Below are 21,197 nucleotides of genomic sequence, written 5' to 3' on the forward strand. Positions count from 1 at the left end.
GGCAAGGGAGAGGTGCCGATCACAACACACGCCTGCGCGCAATGAAGAAGCGCGCGGCGCGGCGAACTGGTTTTCTTTTTTTGTGTACACTACGAATGCGCATGCTCCGTTGGGTGCGTGTGCGCATCCACGGAGACGTGGGGGAAAAAAAACCCTTTTCCGCAAGGGGACATGGGCGGGCGCCGGATACCACCGGAAACGCGATCAGACGCCCGCCCTTGCCCCGCAGTTTCTGGAAACTAGTACCTCCAAGGTACTAGTTTTTTGCTGCGCTTTTTCGGCAGGAAGCCTCAGTTGTGCCACGGAAGCACTACGCTTCCCAGATGTGCTGGTGAGATCGCGACCGGAAACTCCGCTTGTCTTCCGTATCTCTTGCGTGGCTAATGTTGCGTGTGACCGCAGCCTTAGAGGATTTATGGAGAATACCTTATTTCCAGACAGACACCAGACATACTCAAGAATGGATATGCGCTGGACATCTAAAACTTTACTCACGAATTTGAAATCCATTAAAATCCAGTCAAAAACAATTGCTGATCATAATCCATTACTAGCCAGTAATGGCATAGAGTTTTGTAACCAAATGCCAGTTGGTGGGGGGCCAAGGAGCCGCAAATGATTCAATGAGAGACTGCTTTGCTTTTTTCATGCCGTTATTTAATCTGCTTTCATTTTTAATATACTGACAAAAAAGAGGATATGTTGAGTTCTTTGAGTCCACATTTTCTGTTGGAGAGTAAATTTGCATCAGAGTCCCCCCCCCCTTTCTCAGGTGGAAACACACTCTGGGGCTTGTTTAAGGCGACTGGGAAACAACCCCTAGTTGGGAGGCCTGGCTCCTGAACTGCCGTGTCTCCCAAAAGGGGCAGACTGACACGTTTCGCCTCCAAAAGCATGGCCCCCTCACTCTCCCCTTCTCTTACCCAGCTGGGTGGTGGCAGCAGCAGCAAGGGAGTTCTGGAAGCCTTTCTCTTTGCTGCCTGGAACAGACAGACCATGGGAGATAATCCAAACTGGAGAACTTTGGTGGGGGTGGGGGTGGTACTTACACTGGAATATACCAGCTGATCAAGTTCAGAATCACCACCATTCCAAGTTTCAGCAGCATCATTAATCTGCGAAACTTCTAGGTAATTCTGGGAAATGCAGATTGCACTAAGGCAATGGCAGGCCATCCCCAGAAGACATACAGGACAGCAGCATGCCAGACCATTTTGCTAGGCATTTGGGGCCAGTTTTCCACCCAAGCAACCAAGGGAAACCCAAAGGACTGGCTGTGTTTCTGGGCTCAGTGGCATGGGAAAAGGTTATGGGCTTGGTTTACGCCAAACCCATAGCCTGGACCCTCACCCAGGTGCAAGGTAAGCCTCTGAGGAGCTGGTAGGTAGCACTGCTTGCTTCCCATGTATAGCTCTTCTCGTCCCATATGCTGGTACAACATCTTCACAGGTAGACTGCTTTGTTGGCACTCAGGCCAACAGGATTGCCTACTTGTACATCAAGGTGTTTACGAAGTGTGTTTCCCTCTCACTGAAAGAATTCCAGATACAAATTGATGCTGTAAACCAAGGCTTGGATTTCATGGGTCTGATTCTGTAATAGGACAATTCTTAATGTACTATAAACATGTGGGAATGGGCCACAGCATCACGCCTTCTTTCCCAATCTTTCATGCCACATTTAATAAAAATAGAACACTCAAAGTGTTCACCTTAATAGTAAGCAGAGGTGAACAGTATGATTATGATCTGTAAACTGTAACTTGGAGCACATCCTACTGGCCAGAAAACTGGCATCAGTGATCTCTACATGTTACTACCCAGAAAATTAAGAACAGGAGCTGTTTTATCATTCTGCACATTATCAGATTTTAAGACAGTTGTAAAATCCTTTCTATATTTGGATGTATCATCCTATGTTTCTATATAAACACTTGAAAACATTCCCCTCTCAAGTTTTCAAACCCTCTAAGATTAACACTAAAATCACACAGCATGTAAGCCAATTTTGTTTAAATGTTCTGTTTTCAATACACCTATGCAAAGAAGACAAAACGCCCCAAACATTGCTTTCATTCACTTTGTCTCAGCTGACAGTTGGAGCCTCCTATTGTTCAGAAACTGCAAAGCCAAGATCAGAGTCCGAAAGGGGCAGACTGAGTTGTCCCTTCTATGTACGGTTGAGTGTCTGGAAGATACGAGAAATCTGTAACATGACAGGCCCCGTTTCTGGATCATTCATCCACTGAGTACTGTTTAAGGGGTTTTCAAGCATATCTTCAAAGGCTGCAGAATAAAGGATAATAATAAATTACACAGAATCAGTATAAAATATTCATTCAGAATGATAGTTGACTGGTGGCTGCTTTGTGGTATATTGGCAATGATTTGCATCTCCCCCTTTGGTGGCAACCCGGAAAAGTTGGCTCTCTTCTTGCTACAGGTGCGAACGTTCCTACGAGATTGGGGACCCACCCTCACCTCAGATGAGTACCGGGTGGATTATATCAGCTCACGGCTGAGAGAGAGTGGCCGAATGTTTCGTGGGCCTCCACAATATCCAAGGCCCTGAGCTCTGTGATGTGCACACGTTCCTATGGGCTCTCCAGAGGCAGTACCAAGACCCCCTGGAGCTAGAGAAAGCCAGAACCCAGCTGGGGGCGCTACGTCAGGGGAACCGGTCGGTGTGTGAATTCTCTAATGAATTCAAGATGCACGTGGCTAAGGTGCAGGGATGGCCAGAAGAAGTCCTCATTGAGCACTACTGGCTGGGCCTGAACCATGGCATCTTGGAAAAGGTGCTGACCCAGGAAAATCCCTTGATCCTCAGTGGATGGATCCAGGATGGCTGTGAAGCCGAAAACTGGGCTACCCTAATCCAGAAGGCAACCCCGAGAACCCTGGGGGGGGGGAGCAAAAGGGCCGTGCAACAAACCCCGTGAAACCATATGAGACCAATGGATGAAGTAGGGGCTCTGCCTGAGATGTGGTGAGCCAGGCCACTATGCCATGAGCTGTCCTACCGACCTCACCCCAGTGAGAAGGGAAAGGGAGGGAGGGAGTGGCGCGGCTCCAAGGGGCGGACAAAACTGGGAGGGGCAACCCAAGCAACCCAGAGCTCTCCAACTCAACGTGGGCGGAAAGCTTCTGGCGCCAAAATCGGTGTGCTGCAAGACCACGACCCTAATGTTCAGTGGAGCGTGGGCATGCTTCACTTCCTGGACCCCAAATGCAATGACCGTGAGTGGAAACAAGAGTGGGGGGCGCGGCTCCGCTGGTGCTTCCAGAGTGTGCTTGCTTAGCCCAAGAGGAACTCAACAACATACCAGCGGAGTACAGGGATCTGGCTCGGGTGTTTGAGGAAGAAGAAGCAGATGAGGTGCCTCACCATTTTTAATTTTAATTTTGTTTTTATGTATTGCCCTATTTGTGCCCTATATGCATGTGCCCTATTTGTGAGCCGCCCTGAGCTCGCTTGCGAGGAGGGCGGGCTAGAAATTTAATGATAAATAAATAAAATAAATAAAACAGACTGTGCTATAGAGCTTTTGTCGGGACATAGTATGCCCAAGGGGAAACTGTTCACCAACTCTCCAGTAGAGAAGGAGGAACTACGTAAATTAACTGACAAAAACCTAGCTTGGGGCTTCATCCAGCCAGCTTCCTCGCCATATGCTGCCCCTGTCCTCTTCTGGAAAAAGAAAGACAGGGGTTTGAGGCTGTGCACAGACTATCGGGGTCTATGTCTAACGCTTACCCCCTCCCACTGATCAAAGACCTCTTGGCTGAGGCTGCTAGGGGGAAGATTTTTTCCAAGCTGGATTTGCATGATGCCTACTTCCGAGACCACATCCGGGAGGGTGACGAACACAAAACGACATTCAATACCCCGCTGGGGCAGTCCAAATACCTGGTCATGCCCTTTGCGCTAATGGGGGCCCTGGGGGTCTTTATGAACTTGATCAATGAAATGTTGCACAAGCACTTGTTCAAGGGGGTCCTGGTTTATCTTGCTGATATCTTGATCTATTCCCAAGATGAGGACTCCCATGTGACATTGGTGAGGGAGGTGCTACAGACTCTGTATGACCATAAGCTGTTTGCCAAACTGTCCAAGTATGAATTCCACAAAATGGAGGTGGATTTCTTGGGGTATCGCATATCGGGGCGTGGGCTGGGAATGTATGTACTGGGGAGGGACACCCCCCCCCCCGCGCTAGGCAGCAGCTACAGTCATTCTCAGGATTCGTACATTTCTACAGCCCTTTCATCCCCAACTTTGTGCAAGTAAGCCTTCTCCTCACTGACTTGCTGAAAACTAAGGAAAAGGGGCCCAAGACTGTTAAACCATGCGCTAAGCTGGCCTGGACCCCTGAATGTCAGCAAGCCTTCGAGCAGCTCAAGGGCTTTTTCACCTTGGAAACCATTTTACGTCACCCAGATGAACATAAAACCATTTGTGGTCCAGGTGGATGCCTCCGATGTGGCCATGGGGGGGGGGGCGATCCTGCAAAAGGGGGATGATGGGAAGCTCCACCCCCTTGCCTATGTGTCCAAAATGTTTACCCACACTGAACGGAATTGGGAGGTTTGGGACAAAGAGGCCGTGGCCATCAAACTTGCCTTGACCACTTGGCAGCATTGGTTGGAGGTGGACAGATCACAAAAAACTAGAAGCTTTGTGCACCTCCCCCTGGAGCCTCAACGCCGAACAATTAAGATGGGCAGAGTTTGTTTCACTCTTCAGCACCTCCCTGGGAAGTCCAACTTCTTGGCTGATGCTCTGTCCTGCCTACCTCAACATGCCAGCCAAAAGGAGGCGGTAGTGGACTCTATGTTCATTCCCTCCCAGCTGGGGGGTGGCGGTAGTTATGCACAGCCCTGCCAAAGACGTCCCGCAAACTGATGGAGAGCCTTGGGTTTGCAAGTTTAGAAACACTCTCTCAGATGCAGACCGGGAGGAAATTAGCAAGGAGCCCTCACTTGCCTGACCTAGTACTGCGTTCATGATACCTTGCTAATTTCCTCCCAGTCTGCATCTGAAAGAGCGTATCTAAACCCACAAGGCTCAGGGAACAAACAGCCACCCCTCCCTGTACCAGCACCCATTTGCTTTTTCCTGAAGTGAGGGCTCCTTGTCTGCTGATGGGTATTTTACACCATTCTGCTAATGAAATCTGCCCTTTCTGGATGATCTCACACACACTTTTTCTCAGGCTCTTGGTCCATTTGTGTCTAAGGCTGTGGTCACACTGGAGGTTAGGCGTGGTCTGGGCACGGCTCTAAGTGCGCCGGTTCAAATAGTTGTTGTCACGGCTGGTTCTGAACCCGAGCACTTGGCCCCAGCAGAAGAGCAAAGTACTGCTGGGGATGAGCTCACACCGGAACAACACACCCCGACTCGCCCCTACTGGTATCCTGTCTGCAGGAACAACGCCGAGGGGGACATGGCATCCTGGCGACGGGATGCGCGCATGCGCAGTAGGCGCTCGTTTAGCCCTGAGTACTAATGGCCAACAGCCTGCCAGGCTATTTAGCTCTCACACTCATGCCAACACTCTGGTATGGGTCTCCTTGGAAGGGCCCAGAGCATCCTCTATACACTCCTGTTCCAGTAGCTTTCCCTTTATAAGTGACTGAATGAGGCGTGAGGACCCAGGGTTCTGCTCTTAGGAAGTTAAGAGCAGGGTTCTGTTCTTAGGAACTTAATAAACTATTTTTATTAAAGAGATTTAACAACAACTACAATTCAATAACATGTAGGAAAAATGAACACAGCTACCTAACGAGGTGGTGAGCTCCCCCTCACTGGTAGTCTTTAAGCAGAGGCTGGACAAACACTAGTCAGGGGTGCTCTAAGCTGATCCAGCATTGAGCATTGAGCAGGAGGTTGGACTAGATGGCCTGTATGCCCCCTTCCAACTCTGTGATTTGCAATACAATGTAACAAGAGGTCAGTTTTACAAGGCAAAAATTGGGGTACCCACAATGGGGCATCTCATTTTCCCCTATATCCTTGCTCTCTCCTCTTTCTCCTTCCTGGAAGCCCCATACTCTTTCCTCTTTTCCAGCTTCCTTTTCTTCTCATCCACCAACCAACCTAACTTCATTTGCTCTTCTGTCTTCAGCTTTCCCTCCTTCCCTACCGCTGGCAGACTGTCCTCCCAAAAAAGTCTGGCTGGGCTGCTGTGGTGGCTGTGTCTGGGCTGATCTGGGATAAAATTACTCTTACAGATGAAACATTAAACAGGATGCAGAGAGTAGGACTAAGTGACCAGTTTTTGCAGTGAAGGGAACTCACTGAAAATGTTGAGACAGCGTGTGACTGCAATAAAGAAGGCCAATGCTATGCTGGGGATTATTAGGAAGGGTATTGAAAACAGATCAGCCAATATCATAATGCCCCTATATAAATCAATGGTGCGACCTCACTTGGAATACTGTGTGCAGTTCTGGTCACCACACCTTAAAAAGGATATTATAGCTTTGGAAAAAGTGCAGAAAAGGGCAACTCAAATGATAAAAGGGTTGGAACACTTTCCCTATGAGGAAAGTTTAAGGCGCTTAGGGCTTTTTAGCTTGGAGAAATGACGACTGAGGGGTGACATGATTGAGGTTTATAAGATTATGCATGGGAAAGAGGTACTTTTCTCCCTTTCTCACAATACAAGAACTCATGGGCACTCCATGAAATTGTTGAGCGGTCGGGTTAGAACGGATAAAAGGAAGTACTTCTTCACCCAAAGAGCGATTAACACTTGGAATTCACTGCCACAGGAAGTGGTGGTGGCTACAAGCATGGACGGCTTCAAAAGGGAATTAGATAAGCATATGGAGCAGAGGTCCATCAGTGGCTATTAGCCACAAGGGCAAGTGATGCTCTGTCACCTTGGTGCTTGGGGGGGGGGGGCCAACAGTGGGAGGGTTTCTAATGTCCTGGCCCCAGTGGGGGCCCTCCTGATGGCACTGGTATTTCTGGCCACTGTGTGATATAGAATGTTGGGCTGGATGGGCCTTTGGCCTGATCCAACATTGGCATCTCTTATGTTCTTAAGTTAGCAGTGGTAATTCCACAAACATTGGCATTGGGATCAGTGCTGGTCAATTTGTCCATACATAAGTTTTTTATTTGCAATGCAGTGGCCAAGTTTGCAGACGATATGAAATTATTCAGGATGGTGCAAACTAAAGTGAACTGTGAAAAGCAAACTAAAGTGAACTGTGAAAAGCCTCAGGAGGATCGTTCTAAATTGGGTGACTGGACAGCAACATGGTAAATTAAATTCAGCATAGGTAAGTGTACATTATAACAGAAAATCCTAAATTTAAATATATGCTGATGGATCTGAACTGGCTGAGAATGAAAAGGAGAGAGATCTTGGGGTTGTAGTAGATAGTTTAAATGAAAATGCCAATTCAGTGTCCAATTAAAACGGCAAACTCTGTGTTGGGGATTATTAGGAAAGGGATTGAGAATAAAATGGCCAGTATTGTAATGCCCATGTTGCAGCCTCATTTGGAATACTCTGCATAGTTCTGTTTGCCGTACCTCAAAAGGACGTTGCAGAGATTAAAGAAGTACAGAAGAGGGCAACCAAGAAGACCAAGGGTTCAAGCTTGAACTCTAAAGAGTGTGACTTTTTGGTTTAGAAAAAATACTTTTAAGGGGGAATATGATAAAAGATTTGTTAAAGGTGTGCACAAAAAAAAATCTGTATTTATCGGGCTCCAGTATACCAAACCCCAAAATATTGGTATACACCAGTATTCCTGAATCCCAATATTGGTATTGCACTGTGATTCGGCAATGAATCGGCATTGCTGAAAATATTCGGCTGGGAGGGCTGAAAAGCCTTTCTCTGATTCAAAACGACAGAATGTCAGGTTCCACAGCCAAACAAAGGAGTACACGCTTATCATAAGGTTATACTTTATTGTAAGAGCTATAGAGGCAGTAACATCATCACTGTTAGGAATGGCTACGTTCCTACAAGCATAATGGGCTATAGGGTATTCGTATGCACCCACCCCACGCCTAGGCCAATCGGCCTGACTCCCAGGCCGTTAAAGCTAAAGCTCGGAATCGAAACTAATCCCACGGGTAATTGATGGGAAGACACTACACAGACAGCCTACAAGGTCAGAGATAATAAGGAACGAAGAAATGCAGCAGCAGTTGGTACACAGGTCAAGCAGATGCACTCTTGCCCATAAACATCATGGCAGCATAGCTGACAGCTGGACATTTGGGGATAGTTAAATCCTTGCACTTGTTACAGCGACAGTTTTGGTGGCCCGGAATGCGCAAGGACCTTTCCCTATATGTGAAGTCCTGTCAGACCTGTATTATGTGCAAATCCTGCCCTGGGAAGCCCCCGGGTCTTCTGCAACCCCTTCCCACCCCCGGTCGTCCATGGGAACTGATCTCTATGGACTTCATTACTGACTTACCCCCTAGTAAGGAGAAGACTGTAATTTGGGTGGTAGTGGACCTGTTTTCGAAACAGGCTCATTTTGTCCCGTTTAAGTCGCTGCTGACTGCCTGTCTTCTGGCTAAGGCGTTTCTGCAACAAATTTTTTGGCTCCACACCCTCCCATGGAAGATAATCTCCGACCGCGGCTCTCAATTTGTTTCTAGGTTTTGGGGGGAGCTCATGAAGCTGGGGTTTAAGCAGCAAATACCATCCCGAGACGGACGGGCAAACGGAGCGTGTTAATCAAACACTTGTTTCACTAACTTTCAACAGGACGACTGGGAGGGGCTTCTCCCCTTGGCTGAATTTTGTTATAACAATGCATGTCATTCATCGACAGGAGTATCCCCTTTCATGGTGGTCTATGGTTATGAGGTGCCGCCTCTCCCATTTCTCTTGGACCTTCCCCTCCTGGAGGGGGAGGTAGGTGACTGGTGCAAATGACTTAAAGAGGCCTGTCCTGTCCTGTGTAAAACCTTAGATACGGCAAAACAAACTTACAAAGCTCAAGCGGATAAGAAACGTTCTGATGCCTGGGATGTCCAGCCGGGTGATTCAGTTTATGTGTCCACTAAAAACATTAAAGGGCTATGACCTAGTCGTAAATTGGGGTGGAAGTCTGTGGGACTCCTCAAGGTATCACGGAAAATCAATGATGTGGCTGTGGAACTGGTACTGCCTAAAAATCTGAGACATTTGCATTCTGTTTTCCATTTCAGCCTTTTGTGCTGTGATCCTGGGCCAAACGTCTGGCGACAGCAACAAGCATGCCCCCCTCCACTGCTCGTGCAAGGCAAACCGCATCATGAGGTTGCTGATATTTTGGACTCTAAACTGAAGCAAAATAAACTGCATTATTTGATTGAATGGGTGGCTTTTGTGCCCCAACACAGGGAATGGGTGGCGAAAGAACATGTCTCCGCTCCCCCGCTTTCTTAAACGCTTCCATCGCTGTTTCCCGAGGAAACCGGGGGGAAGACTTTGGGAGGGGCAGGATGTCAGGTAACCCTGTCATGGTGTTGGAATGTGGAGGGGGCATCTCCTTCTCCATGCCAGCTCATCCTGTCTGTCTTTTTGCTGCTTATCTCTGCTCTGACCTTGCTATTCCAGCTGCAGCATTGCCTGGCCTGGAAACTTAACAGTTTGGGCGCGCAGCCGCTTGCTTGCCCGCTCGTGTGAAATGTAATAATTGGCCTTAGCTTATGGGGGGGATGTTTGATTTTACTATGTCAGTGGCCATCATATTGCCAGTCATTCCTGACACAAGCTGTATACTTGTTATTAGTAATGGACTATCATTAAACACTTAGCTTCTTAAGAAGTCTTGGTGTGTGGTGTGATCCTGCTAAGGAACCTGACACCAGTACCCACCAAAATTATTTGGCCAGAAGGATCTGGCCAGTTTGGTGTCGTGGTTAAGTGCACGGTCTCTAATCTGGGAGAACCGGGTTTGATTCCCCACTCCTCCACTTGCACCTGCTGGATGACCTTGGGCAAGCCATAGTTCAGGCACAGCTGTTCTTGAAAAAGAGCAGTTTCTGTCAGAGCTCTCTCAGCTCCACCTACCTCACAGGTTGTCTGTTGTGGGGAGGGGGAGGGAAAGGAGTTTGTAAACCACTCTGAGACTCCTTTGGGTAGTGAAGGGCGGGGTATAAATCCAGTCTCTTCTTCTTCTCTTCTTAATAATTTCTGAATTAATAATACTGAATGCTATGGAAATTCATTCAGAAACTTTTGCAGATACAGACATATATTTTTATCCAAGTGTGAAGCTGGACATTATACACCCATAGTCCTGGTAAACTGGGCCTCCTTCCTCTCTGCTATTTGCAGTTTCTGAGTAGTTATACCTCTGCTGACTGAATGAAATACTTAATGTATCTGATAGCTGGTCTCTGGCTCACAAAGGCTTATACTACAATATTTCAGATGCCTCTCCACTGTCTGGACTACACATTAATTCAGAACTTTTGTGGAACGTCTTTGTGGAATTGGCCTTGTAATAACCACCTGATGAGGGACTAAGGAAAAAGCCATTCTAGCAATGAACTTGTGAAATGGTAATGGCACTGCTAAAACAGAAATCACTCCAATGAACTACAACCCTATACATATTTTGCATACCAGCAGCACCACTTACCAAGTAGCGTTTTAGGGTTTGTTAGACCTAGCTGTACAACTGGGTTTTCTAGGATGGCTTGGAAGAGGGGACTGGAAGGGTCAATTCCCTTGTCTAAATCCTCAGGAGTAGGTTTCCGGTCTCCCAGCAGCCACTCACACTACAGAAATCAGAAGGAAATATAAAATTGTTATTTGGGAGAGCAATGGCTGATGCCAAAGAAACGGGTAATCACAGAATCATAGAGTTGGAAGGGAACTCCACCCAGGGTCATCTAGTCCAACCCCCTGCACATTACAGGAAATTCACAAATACCTCCCCCTCCACACCCTCAGTGACCACTGTTTCATGCCGCAAGATGACAAAAAACCCTCCAAGATTGCTTCCTGACCCCCAAAGTGGCAATCAGCATGTGTAAAAAAGGGCCACAAGAACTAAGCATGTTAGCCAAATTGCTCTATTATCTTAGAGCAATTTGGCTAACATGGGGCAACAGAAACAACTCCACACCAACCTGTAGCTGGCAGTCCTTCAAGTACTTGAAGATGGTTATCATATCACCTCTCAGTCGTCTCCTCTCCAGGCTAAACATACCAGCTCCTTCAACCTTTCCTCATAGGACTTGGTCTCACCATCTTCGTTGCCCCCCTCTGGACACATTCCAGCTTGTCTGTATCCTTCTTAAATTGTGGTGCCCAAAACTGAACACAATACTCTAGGTGAGGTCTAACCAGAGCAGAGTAAAGTGGTACTGTCACATCTTGTGATCTGGACACTATACTTCTGTTGTATCTTCTGTAATATCTGTATACTTCTGTAATAACTTATCGTATCCATCCTCCTGCTCCCCCCACAGTGGAACTGCTGTGGGAAGAGGGCTTCACAGACAAAGTCATATGGGCTGGCAGCCTGTGAGATTGCCTGTCCTTTCTCTTCCATCCACAGAGCAGCAATAGGATACAATTCAATGTTACAGAAGGGGCAAACCAAACCGTCCCCTGCAGATGAGAAGGCCAGTGGCTGGAAAAGAATCTCATGTCTTACATTGTGTATTGCCTGTTCCAAATGTGCAGAGTCCACAAAGAGAAATATTTTTATAAACGTACATTAAATGGCAACTTTTTCTGTATGTGTATTTTTCTATAGCTGATTATTTGTTGCTAGAATCAGATGTTATCATATTTTATAACCTGCTTACTGACTGACTGAAAGGTTTTTTTATTATAATTGTAACCCACCTTGAGTCCCATTGAGAAAGATGGACTGTACTGATAATAATACTAATACTACTACTAATAATGGCAGTCTGTATAAAAATTAACAACAAATATATTTTTAAAAAGAGCCACATTCAGCTGTCTTCATTTTCCCAGCAAAGTGACTCAAATGTGAAAAGCCACCCGCCAGTTTTCAAAAACAAAAAATGGGATGGGGGGGGGGAGTCAGGCCCTCTTCGGTTTCCCTTTGGTCTGCCTGTGCACCAAAGGAGTAGACAAAGATGGGGACTGACAAGAAGGCAAGTTCAAAGAGCTAATACAGAGACTGCTCCATTAGATGAGCCAGGTGGCTGAAACAGGATGTCGGCAGGATGGGTGTTACAGCAGAAGATAATACAAAAACCAAAAAGTGACATGAAGGGGTCTACTCACAGCTGCATTCTGCTGGTTGCTGTTCACTCTGAGTGCGTCCACCACCTCTTTTTCATCAAAGCCCATCTCCATCAAGGCAATGACGGCCTATAACCAGAATTGCAGAGTCCATTACTACTTTGGATCAGATTCTGATCGTAAACCACTTCCTCCCAGCACACCTGCCCTAGTAACCTTGGTCTGCAACAGAAGAAAAAGGACAGGCTGTAGACTGACTTCAGCCAAAGTGGAAGCAGAGGTCATTTTTCTAGCTGTGGGAAAACAACCCTACAGGCCCTTGTTTTTATTTAATCATCAGCTGTCTCAGGTCTCAAGCTGTTAGACCTCAATGAGGAGTTTAACTCTTCAGCTCTATATCACTGATTCCCTTTCACATATAAGGTTTACTTTCCACTGCCAACAGCAGGCCACTAAAAGCACTGCAGTCTAAACACCTGCAGTCAGATCCTCTGTTCCAAATGCAAAATTTCTTTTCCTATTCCATGTCCAACATAAAAATAGAGAAAACTTAGAAATCTCCCACTGAGCTATGCAGACTGATGACTTCTCTTTTGAATTTTGGTAAGTGTGTCCCAAAATTTGAATAACTCCAATTCCAGAAAATGAAAAACATATGCAAGCAATAATTGGAAATAACAAGTGCAAGCATTTAGTTGAGCAGCAAAATACAAGAAGCATCTGAATACAGGAAAAATCAAACAGTTATAAACTCACTCCTTCCCCTAAATTTAGATATATCCCTATGATGTTAAAGAGGCAGAATTCTAGTATTGGCTTTGAGTTGTTCATACCAGTTTTAACTTCTGTATCCATCAGGCCAGTCACCTCTCTTCAGACTGCATGTTTGTGCATGGATCCCCCCCCCTTCTCTTTCTCATGCATGGCTGCTTTCCTCTTCCAAGCCCACCAAATCTTTTACAGTAAGAGTTGTGCAACAGTGGAATCAGCTGCCTAGGGAGGTGCTCCCCCTCACTGGCAGGCTGGACAAACACTTGTCAGGGCTGCTCTAGGCTGATCCTGCATTGAGGACTGGATGGCCTGTGAGGCCCTTCCAGCTCTGTGATTTCTATGATTTTATGACGTCTCTCCAGCTGGAAATTCACCACTTGCATTAATTACCATATGAATGACTACTGAGCTAGCCTCTTCAGCTTGGAACTGAGGTAGAAATTGACCATTCATTTTCTAACAAAATGGTAAATTCTTCCACAGATAACTGTCATTTCCCCACTTGAGCTATAGGGGAAACTGAACACATTCCTATCCTGTCCAGGGCAAGGTGATTAACAGTGCCATCCTATGCAGACTTACACTCTTCTAAACCTATAGAGGATAATTTGGGAATAGGAGAACCTGAACATCTTTTTCCTTTCCATTCCAGCAAAGTGATGTGCATTTCTCCCCAGTGTATGGAATTTTCTTTTCATTTGCAACCTATGCAATACAGCAGACACAGTTCAGGTTCATCACTTTGCAAGTCCTCAGCTGACTGGATGCATTCTTGGATGCCCTGCTCCAGCATTTGCATCTTCCCACCATTGAAGCCAAGCTCAACCGATTGTGTGCTGGCTTTGCCAAAGTTGCCATCTCCCCCGGTTTGCTTGGGGCCTGGGACATATTGCTCATTACATGAGGACCCACAGTACACAGGAGCTGAATGTGCTACCACAGCTCCTGATTATCCAGGCTGCCTGTGACGACAAAGGAAGGTTTGCAGATATCCTCACCAAGGTCCAAGATATGATGCCCAGACCTTTGCTGTTTCTGGCCTTATCTGGCTGGAGGCTAGGGATAGTGAGGAACCTGTGAGATGGCAGGATGCCCATTGCTAACTGATCCCAACCTCCAGGTGGCCATGAGGTGCAGCACCAGCCTCCTATCCCCGGGACTCAGATCATGTCATAGCCCCAAGAACTGCGGAAACCCCTTGACCTATCTGTCAGTTGGTGGTACCTCTATACTTTCCCCTTTTTGACATTCTTCCCACACTATACTTGGCACTGTCAGCTGATCATGAAGTCAGAAAATATAAGTTAGAATCCAAAACATCACACGGACAGCAGTACAAAGTGATGTGCAAGGGATGCTGCCGGCAGGGAAAACTTGTCCCGGCTATCCATGCACTGAAGTGTTTTGCACAGATATCTGGATCGTCTGTCTGGATAGTCACTATTTTCTCTTAAAACTAAGCACCGATCTCTACAATTCAGGTTTTTAAAAATTATTTATACCAATATATAAATTGCAGAAGAGGGGAAAAACCCCTAAGAGGGGAAGCATCAGGTCGAGACAATACTATCGACATCTCCCTTATATATAAAAGCCGAATGGTGGTGGCACTTCTCTAGAACATTCCACACGGTCCGGAATTGGTTGGCGCTCTGGTGTGTCACTCAGAATCTGTCCCTATCCACTGGCTGCATTGCTTGAGTCTCGTCTCCAACATTCTAAACAGTTTGCTATTCCTCTCCCCCCTATAACCAGTCAGAACACAGAGGTTATTTGCATATGCAGCCTCATTGGCCTTTGCCTCATATGCGACTTGATTGGCTTTTGCCTCTAACATTCTAAACAGTTTGCTGTTCTGAGGTAAAATGTGTCCAATCTCCAGGTGAGGGCTTGAGATCCCTCAGAATTACAGCTGCTTTCCAGACGGCAGAGATCAGTTCCCCTGGAGAAAATGGTGGGCTCTGTATCCTTATATGCTGCTGAGGTAGCCCCCGTATGACAGCCAATGTGACGTAGTAGTCAGGACTTCAGAGCACGGGAGAGGCTGCAGGTGTGTGTGGGGTGGAAAGCTGAAGAGTGAGGGGGAAATAAAGGTAGGTTGATGGTTGGCTGGGAAGGAGATGGGGAACCATAGTTGCCAATCTCCAGGTGAGGGCTGGCGATCACTCAAAATTACAACTGTTCTTTAGGTAGCGGAGATCAGTTCCTCTGGAGAAAATGGTGGACTCAGTGTCATTATACCCTGCTGAGGTCGCCACAGCAAATTGATACTGAGTGTCCAAGGCCGGGGCACCCACCCAGAGCCTCTTTCTAGAGGCCGTTGTATTTATTTCCACAACAGGACTTTTTCCTAGTACATATATAAATGTATAGAGCTGCCTTCCATTGAACCAGACAACGGGACCACCTGGGCCAGTTATTGTCCACACTGACCAGCAGCAGTTCATCAGGGTCTTCAGGTCTTTTTCAGACCCTTTCTGATGGGAAACACCTGGGACTGAACCTGAGATCAGTAATCCACCCAGCAGCAGTGGTTTACAGAACACTTCATCATTTGTTTCCCCCAGTCAGTCTTCACTAACATACGACGAGAGAGAGAGAGAGAGAGAGAGAGAGAGAGAGAGAGACAGAGAGAGAGAGAGAGAGAGAGAGACAGAGAGAGAGACAGAGAGACAGAGAGAACAGCAAGTAAAAGTACCACAAAATTCCCAGTAGCGCATTAAGATGCAAATTTCAACTGCATTGGTCAAGATCATGTACCCTGCCAATGAGATATATTCAAACTTATTGTACAGCTAACACACTGTGCACACACACCCTACAGTACCCGTGGATCAGGACGAAACTCTCTTTTCCTGCGTATCTTCTTGAATATCTCTGTCAGATCATCCTTCGGCTCTTCTCTGTTCACATCAAGGCTTGCCCCAGCAACTGCCTGAATGGTGGATGCATCTGTTCCTGCTGCATTTTCGACCAAGAACTGACCTGGTAGAGGGGCATCAACCGCTGGGTCATCTGCATGTTCAATTAGCCACTCCATGGCCTGAGTCACAGACATGCTGCATTAGGAAGTCCATACATGAATAAATGTCATTAATATCAAGACAAGATCAACCAAAAGAAGGAACTTCTTGCACTGAATTTTGTCCAGCTGTAGACCCAACATCATTATATTTAGTATATGATTAAAATATCAAGGGTGGAAAATAGTTAGAGGGTGAAAAATACTAATTTTACTGACCAAACATTAAAGAAACAAACTCTGAACAAATACTGACAAAAACCTGACAAATTACTGAACTATTTAATTTCAGCCTACTGATAAGTTAGCATTTTTAAAAACTAGAACTTCATTAAAAATGACTATTAAAATGGCCACCTCCACCGTCCCCACAGTCAACCATCGCACACCTTTTATTGAATTTTTTTAAAATAAAAATGGAACAATGTTCTCATTATTGTACAAAAAAAGATTCCCTTTTAAAAATAATCACATGCTGCAGATAACAAAACAGCCAAACATATTCAAAAACATACATAAAGTAATCATCATGACAACAAAACATAATTACTGTAAGGTAAGGCTTGTCTTTGCTTTTACTTTATCTTTTGTTTTTTGCTGAAAAAAGAAGTTATTAATGATCTTTCCTTTCCTCAACAGTTTTCTGCACTGCATCCGCAAGCATTTTCCCCCTAGTCCTCTTCTTCCATTGCTTTCTCCACTCCTTCTAGCATGAACTGTGCCATGTTCAATCCTACAATATCCTTTTTCTCAGCAGCCTCCTTTACACATTTTGTTGCATCACTGAGCAATGTTTGAGCAATCATCCTCTTCTTGTTCTGTTCCTGTCAGCTTTTTCAGTTTTACTTCCTTCTCTTGTACACTATCCTTTTCACTATCTTCTTAAATCTCTCTTTCTTTCTTTCTTTTTCTTTCTTTCTTTCTCTCTCTCTCTCTCTCTCTCTCTCTCTCTCTCTCTCTCTTCTCTTTCTCTTTAATGACACACACTTTATCACAATATTGCTTGTAATGAACATGAGCTGCTCTTGCCATCTGTAAAAGCTCCTTTTTATATACTTTATTTTTGTATACATGATATAAAATTTTTATGGTTATCAGGTCGAACGGACCTTGTGGGTTCGCTTCAGCTTGCCAATTAATGATACAATCACAGACGCAGCTCCCAGCAGCAGGGAAAACATTTGTTAAAACAGTTCATTTAATAAATAAAACATTCTTTACACTCACGGGCTGTATGCAGAGCAGAAAACAGCCCTCGTTGAAGCCGTTGGCAATAAAATAGGTAACTTACAAAAATAAAATGACCATTCATAAAAGGAAGCTGCAGCTTTTCCCCCAATCATTCCTGGTAGTATGTTGCATAGCCGAGTCAGCCTGGGAAGGCCATCTGGGCCGTCTTCCAGGACTATTCATCAGATCCACACCAAACAAAATGTGTTGCGTCCTGTAAGAAGCCTATCTTATCTGCTGAAACTCCCTTTAGATATCCAAACCTTACAGCTGCTGGTAATTACCATGGCGCGCAGCCTCTCTCCCTAAGGTAGAATCCTGCCCAAACTTACACTCTTTTCTTATCGCTGGGGGTTTGGCAATTTGTACACTCATTTCTCTCATCCCTTACAATGGTATACCTTATTTTTGTATACATGATATAACGTTTTTATGGTATACCTTATTTTTCTATACATGATATAAAGTTTCTTTAACCATCAGCTGGGCATTCAAAGTTCTCTTTGACATGCTGGCCTTTTCACTGGTCAAAATACATCCAGATTTTGAAAATCCTCTTTCTATGTCCGCAGTACCATGTGATAATGATAATGCTGCTTTCACCATCTGGGTAACCAGTGAGTATTTTGGAACTCCAGATGGGTATTGTCTTTTCAAAGAACTGATTGCAGTATGTATCTATGCGACAAGTTTCACTGGCAGTTTCACCCTCAAGTCTAAGAAGTTTCCATTCATCTGCAATCATGTCCAGTGGAATATCCATCGGGAGTGCTGCTGCTACTTTCACTATATCCTTATGGGCTCCTTCCTCGAGTCTCTGTGCTGGAGCTAAACATTGAAGATTTCTGAGGATGGGCTTGTTCAAAGATCACTAAAGTAAAAGGTAGATCCAGTTGGTCAGCTGTGTTGGTCTGAAGCAGTACAACAATTTTAGAGTCCAATGGCACCTTTAAGACCAACAAATGTTTATTCAAGATATGAGCTTTCGAGTGCATGCACACTTTATCAAATACTTTAGAATGGCAGGCAAGGTTCAAACTTATAGCCAGAGAATGAACAGCAAATTAACATGCAACATGATGATGATCAAGATATGCAAAGTGACACTAAGTAATAAGGTTAAGGTTAGGGGGTCAACACAGTTGTAAAGCAATAATCACTCATGAGTTTAGTGACAGCCTTGTTGGCACTTGGCCCATCATTACTTAGCGTTAGCAGTTTTGAATTAGGAAGTTGCACCAAATCCAAAGCTTCATCCAGTTTACTGTAAATATCTTTAGCTGTTGCTGAACCCATTAAAAGAAGACTGGAGGGGGGGGGGGAGTCTGGAGGTCTTTTTGTCACATTCATGTTTTTGGTTGGTGACCAGTATCTAACAGCTACCTGCAATTCTTTGTAAGATGCTGCATTGGTGGTTTGACCATTAAATTCCTTCAGGAACTGTTTTCTGATGCATGGGGCCAGCACATTTGTTGTTAGAGGCCGTGCCTTTGTCCTTGAAAGGGAAAAATGTTGGGGCACTGCATTTGGAAACATAAACTGGGACGTTTCCCCAATATGTTCACAAGATGGCCCAAAAGCAAAGTAAACTGTAAAGTGGAATCGTTCCTTCGCAATCTGTGGACACGGTGTGGCCACCAGAACTAGTTTCCTCCGGTGCACCAGGATGAACCCCTGACAGACGTAGCTGAGAGTCTCTTGATTCTGAGATCAGCTGATTCTTGCACTCATCCTGATGTTCAAGAGAGGCAGCTTGCTGTTCAACAGTGTTCCCTCTAAGCTGAGTGTGAGCTAGCTCACAGTTTTTTAGCCCCCAGCTCACACATTTTTTTGTCTTAGCTCAGGAAGGATGGCTCCAGAGCAAACTAATTTATGCTCTGTAGTAGCCAAATCGTTCACTCACAACTTTAATGCCAGTCGCTCACAAAGTAGAATTTTGCTCACAAGACTCCACAGCTTAGAGGGAGCCTTGCTGTTCAACGGCTTCAGACCCCTGTTTGATACTAAATCCTTTCGCACCAACAACACAAAACATTTCTCCTTCGCTTTTTCCCATCCCCATTCAGATATAACATATTCATTTTTGTCTTTTTTGTCTTTCAGCCACTCAGATTTAAAAGTGCACTCCCAAAACAATCTCAATCAGCAAAATACGCGGGGAGGGCGGGGTATAAATGTCATAAAATAAATAAAAATAAATAAATATGCGCTGCAATATAATATATACACACTGTAAACTCAGAATGTGAACCTGAAAAAAAGAGAAAAATCAAGTTTAATGCATTGAAAACAAAAAACCCTGTAAGCTGCCATAATACCCACCAAAATTATTATTTTGTGAGTCAGCTAGCACAAGTGACAGATATGAGGTCATGTGCAAGCAACTTGTGGACCACTTTAAAACACTCATTAATCCAAGGAAGGTCAGAAAAAAGGCATGGCCTAGGTAAAAAAAAGGGTAGTGGAAACTGTTGCACCTTTTGCCCTAGTGCTCTGGTGTTCAGACCTTAGTTGAGCTCATCTTGGAGAAACTGAACAATATCATGCACCAGATGGTGGCATGTGACTATGACACAAAGGTCTGCCACATGACTGCATCCCTCCAGAGATTCTAAAAAACAATACTGAATGGTGGGCTCCACTTCTGGCTTTGCTTTATACTACCGTTCTTCAGGAAAGGAAGGAGGGATGATTGTGCTAATGATAGACCAATGGGCCTGCTGAGCATCATCAGTAAAACTTTATACCAGCCATCTTTCAGATAAAGTTATATGCTGGACTGAGCAAGAAGATTTAATCACAGAAGAACAAGCTGGTTTTTTTGGGGGGAATGAGCTACTCTAGACTTAATTCAGCACTTAATTGAAAAATATGCATCCAATAGCTCAGTCACACTGTACACTGCTTTTAAAGACCTGAAAACTGCCTTTGATTCCATCTCTAGGATAAAATTATGGGAGAAACTAGAAGCAATGTCTATAGATTGTAGGCTTCTATATCTAATACAGGCTCTATATACTAATACATACTTTAAGGTTAGATGCAACAGGAAAGGGCACCTTTCAAACCCAATTATAACGTCAAAAGGAGTAAAATAAGGATGCGTACTGGCCCCACTACTGTTTATTTTTTAAATTAACAACATTAACAGCTGCCTAAGTAATTCAGACTTTCACCCCCCCCCCCAAGTTAGCAGATCAAAATATTTCTGTGTTATTATATGCAGAAGACACAGTAATCTTATCAAGAATCCCAGTGATACTTAGAAGAGCTTTAAAGGCGTTCAGTCACTTTTGTAGTGAAAGTCAGCAAGTGATAAATTATCAAAAAACTGAAATCATGACATTCAGCCAGAGGCCCAAAATTAGATCATGGAGTATAAATGGCCGCAAGATAGAAGAGGTGGCAAGTTTTAAGTACTCGGGGGTTCTACTACAAGCCTCTGGGGCGAGGAAAGCCCATTATGAGTATGTGACCGACATAGGCCAAAAATCCACTCATGGCATAGTTAAACTCCTACATTCTAAGGGAGGACAATACATACCAGCTGCTCTTAAACTATTCCAGGCCAAAGCATTGTCTCAACTTTTATATGGGGCAAGACTAGGACCACCATCTTCCTGCTTTTTACCCTTGGTCCAGTCGAAATTTCTAAGAGCAATCTTTCAATTGTCTCACTGTGTCTCCAACGCAAGTTTGCATCTGGAGACTGGTCTGGTTAAAGTCGTGGCTAGGGTGTACCTTGCCTCCATTACCAAGCTTAGCTAAATTACAATCCCCAGGGCTTAACTCCTTTGATTCTACATGATAGTTACCAATCATCCTGGATAAAAGCAGTGCTTTCCCCCACACACTGTTTAAAAAATGGGATTTGAGCAGGTGAAATTAATTATAAAGCAAAGGTTACTGGAGACTGAATGGCAGTGTGATACTGAACGAACAACTTTCCTGGCCTCAGTGTCAGACTCCTCTTTG

The 21,197-nt window shown here is 45.0% G+C and overlaps 1 protein-coding gene across 1 annotated transcript in view; it reads right to left on the reverse strand.

Moving 5' to 3' along the window:
- Positions 1 to 635: 635 nt before the first annotated feature.
- UBAC1 (UBA domain containing 1) overlaps positions 636 to 21,197 on the reverse strand; it is a 105,542-nt gene continuing 84,980 nt past the window's right edge. Inside the window, exons 7-10 of the mRNA XM_015405490.1 lie at positions 15,798 to 16,029; positions 12,242 to 12,328; positions 10,614 to 10,752; positions 636 to 2,285 (exon numbers count right to left, since the gene is read on the reverse strand). Coding sequence (XP_015260976.1) covers positions 2,170 to 2,285; positions 10,614 to 10,752; positions 12,242 to 12,328; positions 15,798 to 16,029 — 574 coding nt within the window. The 3' untranslated portion in view covers positions 636 to 2,169. The remainder of the gene's footprint in view (positions 2,286 to 10,613; positions 10,753 to 12,241; positions 12,329 to 15,797; positions 16,030 to 21,197) is intronic.

This window comes from Gekko japonicus, unplaced genomic scaffold (genome assembly GCF_001447785.1).
Source record: "Gekko japonicus isolate JY-2015 unplaced genomic scaffold, Gekko_japonicus_V1.1 scaffold1059, whole genome shotgun sequence".
Lineage (NCBI taxonomy): Eukaryota > Metazoa > Chordata > Lepidosauria > Squamata > Gekkonidae > Gekko > Gekko japonicus.